The 14,761-nt window shown below is 50.5% G+C and overlaps 3 protein-coding genes across 3 annotated transcripts; all 3 read right to left on the bottom strand.

Moving 5' to 3' along the window:
- Positions 1 to 8,792: 8,792 nt before the first annotated feature.
- On the bottom strand, positions 8,793 to 10,112 carry KY384_004661 (uncharacterized protein; the record flags this gene model as incomplete). The annotated part of the gene is made up of 1 exon (XM_044813166.1): positions 8,793 to 10,112. The coding sequence occupies one exon, from the start codon at positions 10,110 to 10,112 to the stop codon at positions 8,793 to 8,795; it is 1,320 nt and encodes a 439-aa protein (XP_044669906.1).
- Positions 10,113 to 10,654: 542 nt separating this feature from the next.
- KY384_004660 (uncharacterized protein) lies at positions 10,655 to 11,512 on the bottom strand (the record flags this gene model as incomplete). Its single annotated transcript, XM_044813165.1, has 1 exon — positions 10,655 to 11,512. One exon carries the CDS (start codon positions 11,510 to 11,512, stop codon positions 10,655 to 10,657), a length of 858 nt encoding a protein of 285 aa, XP_044669905.1.
- A 1,458-nt stretch (positions 11,513 to 12,970) lies between these two features.
- KY384_004659 (uncharacterized protein) lies at positions 12,971 to 14,426 on the bottom strand (the record flags this gene model as incomplete). The annotated part of the gene is made up of 6 exons (XM_044813164.1): positions 12,971 to 13,062; positions 13,103 to 13,228; positions 13,301 to 13,729; positions 13,794 to 13,923; positions 13,980 to 14,090; positions 14,145 to 14,426. 6 exons carry the CDS (start codon positions 14,424 to 14,426, stop codon positions 12,971 to 12,973), a joined length of 1,170 nt encoding a protein of 389 aa, XP_044669904.1.
- Between the last annotated feature and the right edge of the window lie 335 nt (positions 14,427 to 14,761).

Below are 14,761 nucleotides of genomic sequence, written 5' to 3'. Positions count from 1 at the left end.
ATGTCTTGTGTCCTGCATGCAACCTGGGGGTAGATGTTGGTATCTGTGTTTTTGCTCTTGAGCTCAAGGTCTGCAGAGTATGGCTGGAAGGATAGGTATTTTGTACTGCGTTCGACATGGAAGAGGAGGTTGTAGATGGCGAGTATCGGGCGGGGAGGGGCATGCGATATGGAAATTTGTGCGTTGGAGAGAGGACGAGGGCGGTCCGTCAGACTGAGGATCGAGAAGGTTTGGAGTAGCGTGATGCGCTGAGAGATTCGTCGAAGAGGGTTTCGAAGTCTTTGGTTGACTGTGAGCCGATGGTAGTCCGGGGATGTATGTGCACGGCCCGGTGACACCTGCAACCACACCGTTTGGGCTTCTTGATTATATGGCGAGCCCATGGCTTCTACATCAAAAACGACCCCATTGTGAAATACTTCTTGATGTCTCCTAGAAAAGCCTTGCAAGAGGCTTTCCCCGTCTACCACATAAAGATGTAGAAGCAACAGCAAGAGTCTTGCACGAAGCTTGTGCCTATGTTCGACCAAGGGAAAGCGATATGGTGCTTGTCCTCAGATAAATGGTGAGGTTTCGTCTCCCTCGTTGCAATCTGGAGTATCTTGTAGTATGATAGCAATATATTCTTCAGCTCCCGCGAATGCCTTCAGAGAACGCTCTTGTACGCTCGCCTCTTTATGTGGCAAGCTCTAGGCGTCATCATGAGCTGGCAAAGTCAATTCAGATGTTTTGAAGTCGAAAGGAGTCGGTGGGCAGTATACGTCCCGCGGACCTGCTGCAACCCATGATCAACTGCTTCGAAGATCATCTCGGACGTCGAGCAAGGGGGGAAGAGGAGAGGAGAGGCCTGCTATGCTACGACAGCGGTCAGTACTGTTTATACAAGAGCGTGCATGGAATCATACAAGATGGCAAAGCTTTGCGCTTTGGTTGCCTATAGCTGGCACTACTGCACTTGCGGCACTAGAAGTCCTCAGCACGAGCGGGACGGCACCTTTCACCGTCAGCAACATTGCAGCGAGAATGGCATATCCGCAACTCGGGCTGAAGGAAACAATTGCGCAATGGGGAATATTCTCCAGTATCTCTAAGTCCTATGAGTAATATCTTAATGACAGGACGCTAGAGCTCCTGGTGCCGACCTTCCCTTTTGTAAGGTATCCTTCATCACTGCTTTCTCCCATTGATTCCCCTGCCTACGAGCTGAATCGTAGCTCAACCAGATCTGTCCCTCGCTACTCTCCACCGGCCGCTGAAGGTTCTCCGCAGAGTTGTAGCTACAGGACAAGACCGTGCAGCCCAACTGTGCCAAAAGAATCCCTCGCAGTGCACGTGTCTGCAATAGCCAGACAATCGATCCAACATCAGCCAAAGCGTATCAAGCCAAAGATCTTCAAGTATGCCGAGCAGGTGTGCTCATGACTAGTCGGTCAGATTGTTTACAACTGAATAGATTAGAGCCATCTTGCCTGCGATACCGCCTCACCTCGATCCATTCCTCTCTACCCTCTGCCTCCTCAATCATCTACGCCCTCAGCTCATCTTTCCCTCAGAGACAGCTCAAAATCCGGTCTTGTCCAAGAGTTGTTCTCAGCTCACAATATGTTTACACAGAGACGGGTCATGGAAAGGGAAGACTTTGCACTACACAACCAGAATTCTGTACAGCTCGTGGACCATCAGTCCTGTGCCGATATGGGTGAACGCTCAATTGAGCGTTCCCATGCCCGGCGAGCAAATTTCAGCATGGGGAATGAAGACTTCTTTCTTGCGGCAGTTTCACATCTGTCATCACAAGCTCAACCAATGGCCACCTGGTACTTGGAAGAGGTATTGAAAGATCACGATGGAGATCCATGAAGGTGCTCGATTCCGTCTCAATACGTTGTCTACGCTGCATATGATCAAGACCTGGCAAGGGTGATAAATAAAAGAGTCACGGTCTCACAGACTCCAAGCCCGACCGTGTGCTTGGGTAACATCTACCCGAATTTCCCCTGCCCAAGACGCCACCATCCACCACCACGCCCTTCACATCGCCCTCCATCACCACACTATTCGTACCCACTACTTGCAGTCACGCAGGCCGTGCCATCTTGCGTGGGGTCCTAACCGCACGTCTCACTCCCACAACAAGCTGGGCCGTCCGGACACCCGTCCTCATTGCACGACGCACAAGCAAATGTGTTTAACTCGCTCTGTGCCTTCTGCACGCCTGGATGCCTATACGCTTCATCCTGCTGGTCATCCGGCAACCACTTATTATTGCTACAGTCAACTTTCACGAAGATAGTGGTGCCCATAATATTGGCGCCGTCAGCGGTGCGATGGCCCTGGGTCATGCAGTAGTTGGACTGGGTGGTGACTTCCTTGCATTCCTTGGCAGAGATGCATTGCGTGAGGGTTCCGCTGTGCGGCAAGAATGTGATGTTAGTTGGTCGTCGTCATGAGAAACGGATGAGTGTGAACAATGGAGAGGCTGGGACGGGTTGGGTGGGAGAGAAGACAATGTAAGGGCAGGGCGCGTGACAGGCAGGAAAGGAAGACTTACCATGACTCCTTCAAGATGAGAAGGAAGGTCATACCCGCACTGCCCTTCTTCTACCTTCACAGATTTCATCTCCTGGTTCAAGGTCGCCGTCGCATAGCTGACTCCTCCCGTGATACCGATGTTTAGAGAACTTTTTGATCAGCTCCGGTAGACTCAAGTCACCCTTCCAGGTCCACGTAATGGTCTTGCTACTTGACACCGAACACGTCAAGGGCCCATGGCAATACGTTGGAGACAGGATCTGCTCCTCCCCATAAAAGAAATTGGTGCGAACTTGACAGTATTTGACGCAATCTTGGGCTTCGATGGGGCACTGGCCGTCGGGCGCAAGGATGGTTGCGGGGGGCATTTGTCGGAATGGTATTCGCTGTAGAGGATGGGCGTGGAGCCCAGGTCACAAGGTGTCTCTCCACGGCGATGGAGGACGTTGGCTTGGAAGAGGGCTGGTGTGAGAGGTTGGGATCTGGCTTTGGCCGAGGTCGAGAGGAGCAGGGGGGTGAAGACAATGCCAAAGAGGGCAAGCATCCTCGGACTGTGGCGTTTGTAGAGCGGTTGAGATGAGGGCAATTTGTATCTGCCTGCAGGGTATTGGTACTGCACTATACACTGTGGACCTGTTGTGAATGGCCGAGAAATTGGGAAGGTATCACCAGATATATATATGATGCTGGGTCGGACTATGCCTGCTGCGCACAGTCGCATCTTGCATCCCATTACGAGGTTTCAAAAGTCATCAGATTACTTCGACAGACTCCGAAATGTCATATCTTTGTCGGCTTTAGCCTGACATCTTGATTGATACCAATCGCATCTCAACATACGCCTGCTTTCGGATCGCGCCGCATCAAAACAGCTGTGCCACCAGGGTGACATTCACTACCAACCAAGGCAACCCGATCTTGGTTTTCTGAAAAAAGGTCATTTTCGGATCGAATAAAGAGAATAAATTCCCTGCTTGTCGATGAGTTGTGTTCGTGGCTGCTGGTGCGACAAGATGGCTCAGACCTAACAATTGCCCTCCGCTAGGAGTAGTATTACTTGCGACCACTACAACGCGACAAGAGTATGTGAGAGCACGGTGATGCAGCCTACTCAGAGCACTAGATAAAGGTGGTTGTTGTTCTGCAAGCTAAGCAATTCAGAGCTTTGAGGCGAAATTTGAACGTGCGACTTGCACAGAAGGGAAGGGCAAAGAACAAGTGCCGCAAATGTACGCACACTACAAAGATCCTTGATCGTGTGACACAAAGAATCAAGCCGGTATAGAAGCATTATGTCCAATATGCAAAGGGAGAAGATTGAGGGTGGCCGGCTTCAGAGCTCATGAATCAACGACGGCCTATCTATCGACTTGGAGACACAAGGTACTGGACTCCGATACATCGGCAGAACCTGGCTGTGTCCACGAACGCTATTGACAAGCCGCTGGCTAGGCTATCGGGAGTCTAGAGTAAGAAGTCAGAAATTTTGTCAGCCGAGAGCAGGAGCAGTCTTTCACTTTCGTTGGGCCAGCGATGGCTTAGCGTAATGTGTTGATGAGTCTTTGGGCCTGGGATGTCGAGTAACAGCGATACATTTTCGCGGAAGTCAATGAGCGGCTTCAGTCGACGCTTCGGAAGCTGTCCTTCTCTATTCCCACTCTCAATTCTTTTGCGAGACTCCTGACTCCGGACTCAATCGTTGAGATATGTTTTAGCAAGATCTGATGGTGCCTTGGGTCCGATCGAAAATTTCTGTATTGTGTACCGCTCACAAGGGATTCGGCGACTTCGAGCAATCAGTTGTACAACTTGAGCATATGGCATTTCCTTCACCCCGGCTGAGACCACGCTGTCTTACAAGTAGTTGTCACGTCGCTCCAAAGCTTGACATTCATGTGCAATCAGAATATTGGCGTGTGTGAACGTTTTCTTATCTCTGGAGGCATTGGCACTTCTTTCTCGCATCTTCTCTTCCAAGAAAACATAACAAAGGCGCATACGTTAGCTCGAAGTCATTCAAGCCCTTTGACTACATCACTCTTGCACTATTTCTCACCAACACATATCGACAATGTCGACCGCGTTGTACGTCTTCGAGTACAACGAGGGTCTCTCGTTAAGGATTTTGCCCAAGGATGCCCGCGCAAGGCAGACACTCGCAATCTGGAGCCTTTACAGCTTGCACGACATTTTCGTAATGTGACATGCTGGGCCGGATGAGTAGTCGCACATCAAAGGTGGTACAGGCGAATTGCTACATCCATAGGCATTCCTCGCGCGCTGGAAACCATCTGTTGGACTTTCTCTCACATCTGTTGTTGTTCAGAGCTGTGCGGAAGGAGATTGGCATCAGAGACGCATCACAAAGTTGCGAGTTTGTAGGACCAGCTTGTACGAAGGGTTTGCGATGTACGCAACCAGCAGCAATGTACGACGGTGATTGGGCAAGGCCATTTTGTTGTACTCTATCAATCGTTCTCCACGGTCCTCTATTTGTGGGCTCTGTGAAGGCATCAGTCGGTGTACTGAATCGATCGCTGTAGTACATCGGCCATTGTGGTGCCTCGAAGCACGCAATTGAATCTTGCGTTGCACAACGGTCTCACAGAATGGCTCTTTCGCTGAGTATATATACTCCTTCATTGCTCTATCTTCTTAACATTCTCTATCATCAACAATCAAAGCTTCTTTGCAAGATCACCGAAAACGTCCAAGATGGTTCGAAAACACGGTTTCCCATTCATGGTCCGTCCAAACGACTCACCTCCTCCTCGTCGACGCTCAGGTCCACGAGAACCTCAACGAGAACGTTCACGGGATAGACGTGATCGAGATCGTGATAGGAATGTAAGAAATCCATGTCCTGCATTCTTTGAGATCTTACAAATGCTCTCTTCATGCATGTACCCTCATGTCAACATACACTTACTGCATGTAGCGACCACCACCACCACCACCCCCACCACGTCAAAGGTCTCGTCCACGCCATCGTTCTCCCGAAACTTTTCACCGCACTCGGCACGAATCCAACCCTATGCACATAGGCGTAGGTGCATTTCAAAGGTCTCCGACCAGAGACACTCAGAGGCGCAGATCAGGTCCAGCGCCTCGCGCACGTACCCCTCCACCTCACCGACCCCCTCCTCCACGACCTAGGCCTCCCCCAAACCGTCCTCCACCTCATGGAGGAGGGGGTGGTGGAGGTGGTAGACCACGCCCGGAGCACCGCCCTCGTCCTGGTCCTGGCAGCCAAGTTTCGAGAGGAAGGCAACCCGATCGTCCCAATCAACATGATAGAACCTACCATTGGTCGCCTGGCGGACCCGAAGCTTGGTATGGAGGAAGACGACGCCACTGATCTACGGACGTTGTCTTGCAAACTCGAATGTAGAGAAGCATGGCATAGGCGTCAATCACGGGATGGAGGATTAGAGGATAGGTGAAAAGACTGGGGAGTGTCGCCATATTGGCGTGGCGGCACACGTCATGTGCGATGAAGCATTCTCAAGGACCGATGAGATTCGCTCAGAGGAAAACAATCGTTTGAATGTAGCACCACAAAAGGTACTAGATGGGAACGTGTAATATTATTAGACTGTTCGGGCCCTTAGCCGAGATTCCCACATCCGATCATGCGTAGCTGCCAACACTGCCCCCTTCTTTTCAAGTCAAGCCACACATTGGGTGGGAAAAGCTGATGTGTTTAGGGCATATATGGAGCGACGAAACTGTCTACGGCGAGCGCTGTTTTGAACCCTCCGTGCTTGGAGTCGGACCCTAGTTGGCAAGGATTGCTTGGGGAATGGTGAGGGAAGAAGCACGAAATGAGGGACGAGGCAGAAGGGCCCTGGATTCAAGGATGATGCTGAGAGGAGTGGACGAAGAGAGAGAGCAGCCGATTAGCGACTGGATGTTCAACGCCGCCATGATTTCCTTCTCCAGGCTTGAGTTCTATTCTTCATTCGACCTGTCTGGTGCAGAAAAAGTGATATTCTAGTAAGTCGTGAGAATGCGAACAAATCCCATGGTCTCGGCGTGAAAGGCGACGTGATCATGACGAATCAGTATTGGCTAGAATCATGATTTTCAGAGGGCTAGGAAATACTGATGTACCAGCTAAGAAAAGGGAGCCTGGATAGCAGATTGCAGCGAGGTCAGGCTAGCCGCCGACTGTTGGGCTTTCGTAAAGGCGTCTTTCACTTCAGCAGCGCTTCAATGATAATGATTGATCTGGCTTTCCGACTTCCGATGGCTTGCTCATTTGGCCGCAAGCCGTGTGTTCGAAATGATGAACGATGGTGTGGCTGTGATCCCAACGCAGACTCTGGGAAAGAAATGATTTCGAACGATGGAGGTCGTCGTCGTCGCCCTTCATTCATCATCCGAACGCCCTTGAAATTTCCACTGACTAGCCGCTTCGTTACTTGATGTACGACCGGGTTGCTTCAGGCATGTTGACAAATCAAAGTACTGAAAGAGCCTCTTATGATAACGCGGGCTGGGAATATTTATCGACTTTCAGCAATGAATTTGGGGGCCATCCACTCGAAAACCGACCAATGGAAGTTACGAATGTAGTTAGTGTCACACGTCCGTGATATAATAAGAGTTCGCCACGAGAAGGAGGCTCCGCTGTTAGCCTCACGCTTCCATCATGTTTGAGATTCAATCACTCCAAACGTGGGCGGCAGCGTATGTGTTGCTATGTCGGATCAAAGAATTCACATCTCTTCCAGGACTTACTTGATGAGTCCTGCGCCATCCTCGCTCACATGTGACAAAGATCATCATAATTCCCTCTACACAATCAAACCCATCATTTCTTTCCTACCCTTCGTCAAAAACTCGCCAACCACCTCCACTGACGTCGCACTTCTCAACAACAACAACAACTACCATCAAACAAGCCAGCCATGCGCTACTCCTACATCCTCACTCTCCTCATCCCCCTCACCCTGAGCAGCCCCCTCAAAAAAAAAGACGACACCCTCAACCCGGCCCTCGTCGCCGACATACATCGCCATCAACGTCGAATCCCTGCTGCAACTCCTCGGCGCCGACACCGCCACCGCCACAACCACCTCCGCCTCCGCCTCCGCCTACACCACCGTGCTAAGCAACTCCAACAACGCAGCCGGGTTGCAAAACATGCTCAACAGCGCCCCCCCGAGCCCCTGTGGATGCCCTGGTCGATAAGGATCATGATGCTGAGATTGCCGCGTTGGCTGAGGAGACGTTTAAGGCGTTGAAGGTTGCGCAGGCTGCTGGGAAGCAGGGGCTGGTGGGGGGGCCTGTTAGGGGGATTTGTGTGAGGAGGTGTAGGATGGGGAGATCGATTTGGCGGACGGTTGGGTGGGATTGAAGGTGGGTAGATGGATGGATTGGTAGGGGGAGTGTTTGTGCGGTTGTGGGTAATTGTACAGAGGCAAATGAAATGCTTTCGATACTGCGTTCTGTTCTTCAAGTCTTGCCCCTGCCGATTTCAAAGATGTCTCTGGCTTCGATGGTGTAGTATGCCTCCCATTGTCTTTCCCGCGTTCGTCGATGTCGTTGCAGCTTCTTTGCGTCTTTCTGATCGCAAGCTTCTCAGAGCCTGGAAATCGCGTTGTTGTCAGCGTGCTATCCTTAATTTGAGTATACACGTACGGTGAGCGAATCAGTCGTCTCCCCAACTTTGTATCAGATTCTCCCAATCCCAGACGAATCATTCGCTGCTTTCCATTTTCTGTCTCTCGCTCTGTAATCTGAAATCACGAGTCCCACCGAATTTCAGAGACTTCGCCAGGAAAGTCATCAAGAAATCCTATGAAGCCCCCCAACAAGCTGATTTCGCTCAAGAGCCTGCGACCGCTGGGTACATGATCTCCTAACGCCTAGATGTAGATGTAACGACAGATAGAGGGGGAATAGCTACTCGATTGTAGAGCAGCGGGGGTGGTAAGGGGCTGGTGCTGATGGGCGGAGTGGAAAGGTGAAGGAAAAAGGGGGAAGTAAACGGAAAGGGCGATGCCGACGCACATTTGATCGTTTTTGTTTGGAGCCACGAGGCGTGCTGGCAATTTGCTGCGACTAGTCTTGAGGGTAGTGAAGGAACTCTCTTGGGGAGTGAAAGGGCATGCAGTTAGCGATGGAATGCACAGTGATGGAGGGTTGAAAAAAGGAGGGAGCAGCGGGCATAGGAAGGCGGAGGGAAGGATGCGCTGCACGCGAGCTTCGAATGGAAGATATGATTTGATCTCTGGTCTGCCGATTCGTGCCACTCAAGATCTTGTGGCTCCATATCGGTCCAGCATCTCTTCCACGATCCGAATATTTTCCTGCCAATAAGCCTGCTTCTCTTCCTCCGTCAAGTCGTCCAGTAGCGGTTCAGGTTTCATGAAAAGCCCAAATTTGAACCAGTCCAAGAAAGTTTTTGTTGCTTCGCTCTCATTTCGTCGCTTCCACTCCGGAATAGTATCCCAAAAGGCTGCCCGAAGCTCATTGGCGCGATCCAGCTCGGGACCAAACTGGTTGGGGGCAGGCTTGCGAAAGAGAGTCTCGATGATTTGATCTTGAGCTGCATATGGCGCACTGGCAATGAACTCCCAATCAATGATGGCTCGTATTTCGGTGGAACTCCCAAGTATGATGTTATGGAGACCCATGTCCTCATGTATGGCCACGATCGGGATGTCTTCAACCACGGCCGGAATATCATACTCATAACGGTCAATAAAATTTTCGATACGCGCTAAATACCGATTCTTGAATTCATCAATGCCTTGCTGTTTTATGAGAGTGGACAATGAATATCTGATCCAAGCTCGAAGATATGCACGGACAGTTGTGAATGGGCCACCCAGACTGTAATGTCTGTCAGGTCCGATTACGAGGCCGTTGCTTTCGTCCCCAAGGAGCTCACCGATCAAAGGGGGATGAGGCAGCCTGATTTGCTCCCAGCAAGCCTGGAATGCGAGGGCTGCTCTCTTTACGAACGCAAGTCTTTGCTCATGCGACAGTTGCGAATAATAGACTGAATCTGCCATCTCGCCTGGTATCAATTGAGTCACTTGCTTCCCCATTCCTGTCATCTCTTGCCGTTCCATCTCTCCCGGGATTGGATAGACAGTAGGAACAGGGAGAATTCCGGGATCAATAGTCCTTGAGATCAAAGCCATGAGAAAATCCATGGAAGCCACTTTTCCATGGTGGCGCAACTGTACCACGTATTCTTCTGGATGATTCTGGACGTTGACTCTATATGAGGTGCTTAATGATCCATCGGTGAATCTGGATGAAGAGCTTGTGTGTCGCTTTGTTGCTGCCAGAATAACTTCCTTGAGTTCCGCTTCAGAGAGAGTAATAGGCTTAGGAGGGGAGATTTCTTTCGTACGCCTATCAATCTTGACCAAATACCGATCAATAGGCATTGGGTCAGCGTCAAAGTCCTCCAAGGATATGGACCAAGTAAAGGCTGTAGAAATGGTATTGAGGAGGGCGTAGTTCACGCCCTTGCCATCGACTGGGCCGATGGCCCCGGAGAAGGCATAGGCTAGAATCGCCGCCGCAGCGTCATCTTGCGTCATCAAGGTGGAGGTCATTGTATGGAATGAATTATGACGCGGAAGAACGAGTGCGCAACAGAGACTTAGGAGGTCCTTGAAGTGAGAGTTCACACAGGCGAAAGTGATAAGAAAGGAATGATGGAGAAGTTTTGAAGGAGGGATGGAGTGGTCCGTGGTATCGATAAAGATTATCGATAGGAGCAGCCACTCAGCGTAGAACGCCCCGATGCCGTGGCTGGCTCGCGCTTTCAAGGTCTCCTCGGACAGCCAAGGCGCTGATTTGGCGGGCAAGCGTCCGAAGAGACCTTGAAAGCGCGAGGCTGGTTCGTAAACCTGTTTTAGGAAGGTTTAGCCGAGAGCCTCGAGGCAATTTTCACCCGCAGCGTGCGAGCGTAGTATTTTATTAGCGTACATGATTACTAAGTCTTTTACCGCTATAATGGCTCTTGATCGCACAAAATTCGCAGGCAATGTCGATTTCTTCACTCGAACTATGGAGTACTACTCGTATCATTTCCACCTGATCATATTGCTACCCTCTGCAGGAAAAGGCCGAAGCTGTTCGCTCTCGTACGATATCAGGCTGTGACGTCTACCCCACTGTTTACGGCCCAAAAGTTCTCTGACTGAGAAGTAGCCCACATAGCATTGGTATATGGGAGCGGGACTTCCTTCGGATTAAAAGCATCGATACCATTCTTCGTCGTACTATGATAATGCGCGACTGACCCTCCTTTAGTTCGTCTCGTCTTGGTGACATGGCCGTCCGTGCATTCTGGAAAGCCAGCATTCGATTCCGTCTTCGCATTTAAGTCCCAGCCAGACTCCAGGACCCCGCTGCCGGGCTGAAGGTCAATTGCGCTTGTTGGCACTCGAAAAAGCACTCGCATGTCAGGCACGACGTATTCTCCTCCATTGATACAATCTTTGTCTTTCAGGGAAACGAGGTCCGCGATCCCAGCGGCGTGGACATGGGCGGTGAATGCACGCGCGAAAGTACTCCATGCTTCAGCGGAGATGCTTTGGAATTCTCGCTTGTGTGAGTCGACAGAACCGCCGAGGCCGTATTCGTAAGCCACGAGGCCCTCGCCAGAGGGGCAGGCCATCCACAGTAGTGGAACCAGAGAAGATTTGACCGGCTCTGCGCAATCCATTGCTTTAGCGATGTCGATGGTCACTGCAGCGACGTCGCTAGCCTTGGGAATGGTGAGCGTTTTATGCACCATGGCTTCTCCCTCCTGAAGTCTGAAGTGTCGATGCAAGAGGTGAAGCTCAACGAAATCAGCGACTCCGTGTGAGATGAGCGTTTGCGATAAGGCTGGGAGGTGATTGCGCTTCAAGTCGAGGAGCGCTGCACGCTCTGTTGCCTCATGATCTATCACCAGACGGTTGTAGTCTTCAGCGGAGATAACTGAGTCGACAAACAGATGAGACATGATCAGACCTTGGCGTTGATTCAACGGACAGGTAGCTTGAGGCTCGGTAAAAGACTTAGTGGAAGCTCAATGCAAAGGGACTTTCCAGCGTAGAGTCTCTGAACATTGGGGAGATGGAGCGACGAGCTCTTAAGAGCTCGGAAGCCGTCAGTGTCTCGTGCTGTTCATTCGCATGTGATCGAAATTCACTTTCTCGAGGATCTACATGCAACGAAAAGATTTGGCTGCTATGAAAAGCTGCATGCTCAAAAATGATTGATGCTGCTAAAAGAGGTGCATGCTTCAAAGAGAAAATATGCAACGAAAATGATCGAATGTTCTCATTCGCTTGGCTACTTGCCCTGCTTCTCCCCATCTACCTTGCCACCTCGATACATCGGCGATCTACCCTCCTCTGGGCTGCGGCTTCTGGACCGAGGCTCGTACCATTCTCACTCAACGAGGCTGAGAGAACTTTGATCGGTATGGAACGCATTGGGTCTTGACTCAGCCGTTGGTCCGGACACTCAATAGATTACATCGGTGTGCTCTAATCCGCGAATTCTTGAAGTCGTTACACATCTAGCTAATCAAGGTCTCGTGTAGCTTTCGATTCGCGAAGCCCCCGAGCCTCTGCGCGAAGAGAGTGCTATAATCATTGCTACAACGAGTCACCTGATTATTGTGTCCCACCGCAGATTATGCAGCAGCAGCTAGGATGTCATCAACAGAGACGCATTGTTACCAAAAAGCTGCGCAAGTTTGAGAGAGCGGGGTAATTCTCATCAATCTTGAGGGCTAGTACATGCTTGCAAATTTTGTGCAAAGACAACCGAGCGGGGAAACCAAGTGCTTTCTCCTGCACTGATGTTGGTCATCCACTTCAAGGAATTTTGCCGTGATCCATGCCGACTGTGGAATTCATTAAAATGCTCGGAGCAGTGATTCGCAACAAGCCCAGCCTCGCTCCGTAGTTGGACGTCGAATTCCTTGCGGATCTGGAGGACCCGGCAATCAACATGAAGAAAACCTATCCATTATGGTGAAAGTCGTTAAGAAATGATGCGCAAGCCGATGAATTCGCGAAGGCGGTCCTAGACAGATGCAGCGACGGCGAAGTCAAGAGAGCTTGGTTCGATGAAGAAGGGGGAGGATGATGGGGAGCCTTCACGTGAGAGCACAGGAATTAAAGGGGCTTATAGCGATCACAAAGTGGAAGCGATCGGCGAAATAACGACTTACTGATATTAGTAACCCGCCTGGCTCGTTGACTGAACTGATCGATGGCTTGCTTTGACCATAGCCTTGTTTACCAAACTTCGACATTTACTTGAGGAGTACAAGACATATGTAACGAGCAACACAACTCTTGCAGTAGACTGGTTTAGTCCTATTACTTCCTCAATCCCTTGCTTTGTCCTTTCTGACATGACTACAAGATCTTTCTACCAAATTTTCGATTGATCGCCGATGGTCTCCTCAAATACTCTCGGCGCTCACCTTACTTTTCAAGATCTCCACAGCAAGCTTCTCGGCCAATGCATCTACCATGATCTTCAGCACACCAACCCCTGTATGCACAATGCGTGGTATTTGACTCACAAACGGTACCTTGCGTATGCCCTGGCGGCAAAAATGGAAAGATCGAGGCATCAACGATGCGTAGCTTCTCCACTCCTTTCACAAGGCCTTTGGTGTTGACTACAGCACTGCTATCTTCGGCTTTACCCATCTTGCCTGTACGCGTTCAAGCTCAGTATTCTTTCGACCTCAATCCAATACGCAGCGCAAGGAAAGATCGATACGTACAGGTGCCGACAGCATGATGAAACGTCGTCATGGTCTTCTTGATATATGCAAGGATATCCGCATCGGTCTTCACAGCTGGACCAGGTGCGTATTCATCTCCCATCACCACACCAGTTGCCTGACCAATCTCCCTTGCCCTCTTGAGGGTCTGCACCGCCACTTGTTGGTCTGTCTCCGTTGACAGCCATTTCGGATCTTTGATGGGATTCTTGCTGAGGTCGGTAGTATTAATAGTGACAGTGCCAACAGAAGTCGTGGAGCTGATAGCAACTTGTATAGATGCATATTGCGCTTGATCTGTGACAGGTATTGTTATGGCAGCCGATGGTACAACCTCGATTTCTGGCCAGTGGGAAGGGAATTGGGCAAGCTCAGTGCGAGCACTCTTGGTGAAGTTGACTCGATAGCTTTCTGGTAATTTCTCCCAACCTGAGCAGATCAGCATTGAGACAACAAGAGATTCGCAGGGATTTATCTATCCAGTTGTTCGAACCGCTACTGAGTCGACCACTTTGGCGTGTGAGATAATCGTTGGCAGCTTTCGCTGCAGCACTTTGGTTCGTCGTAAGCTCCGAGTTCGTCGTCACGTTGACTCGATATGAAACACTAAAGAATGGCTGATCCTGTCGGGAGGGTTTAATTTAAAAAGAATTTTCGTCATGGGACGTACGAGGCGTACATGCAAATTCTGCCCTACACCTGGCAAGTCGGTCCGCAGAGGTACACCGAGCTTTTCTAGCGTCGCTGCTGAACCGATACCGCTGGCTAACAGAAGTTGCGGAGTACGAAACTACAAAGAGCTAGTTGGTGAGTCAAATGAGGAGGGGTTCATCGAAGGACTCACGACACCGGCAGCAAGGATGACTTCCCTTCTCGCGGAGAGCGAGTAGGTTTTGCCGAACGTGTCCAGAAGGACGCTTGTGGCAGTCGTCGTGTTATTAAAAACCAGCGACTTTGCAAGCGATCTCTGATGCACCAGCAAATTCGGCCTGTCCAATGTGTCCTGCAAGAAGGAGGTCTCCGACGAGCTCCGCGTTGCAGCTTCTGGATCGATGCTCAGTGTGAATTCCGAGAAGCCAATCAGCTGGCCGCTATTGAAGCCGGGTATGCTCTTGAAGCCCAGCATTGAGAAAGCTTGTTTCATATAGCGAGAAAATGGCTGGTAGAAGTTTGCTTAAGAAACTTGTAAAGGGCCTCCGGATGGACTGAAGGCTTTCTCGTCATAGTCTACCTGACTGTCTGCGCCCCTTTTGGCGATGTCTGGAGGTGTAAAGTGTGGACTTTTCTGGAAGAATTGCCAAAGATTGTCAAATGTAAAGCTTTGATCTCCAACTTGATCGGCCCAGGCTTGGTAGGAGCCCTTCGAGCCCCTGAGGTGCGTGAGTCTCCTTCAATATCGAACATCATCCTTTGACTTACCTGTGGTACGCAAGCACATTTCGAGCAGAGCTGCGCTATTGC

Source organism: Bacidia gigantensis (genome assembly GCF_019456465.1).
Source record: "Bacidia gigantensis strain McMullin 20006 chromosome Unknown contig_233, whole genome shotgun sequence".
In the NCBI taxonomy this organism is placed as follows: Eukaryota; Fungi; Ascomycota; class Lecanoromycetes; order Lecanorales; family Ramalinaceae; genus Bacidia; species Bacidia gigantensis.
This window is presented reverse-complemented; position numbering and strand designations above follow the sequence as displayed.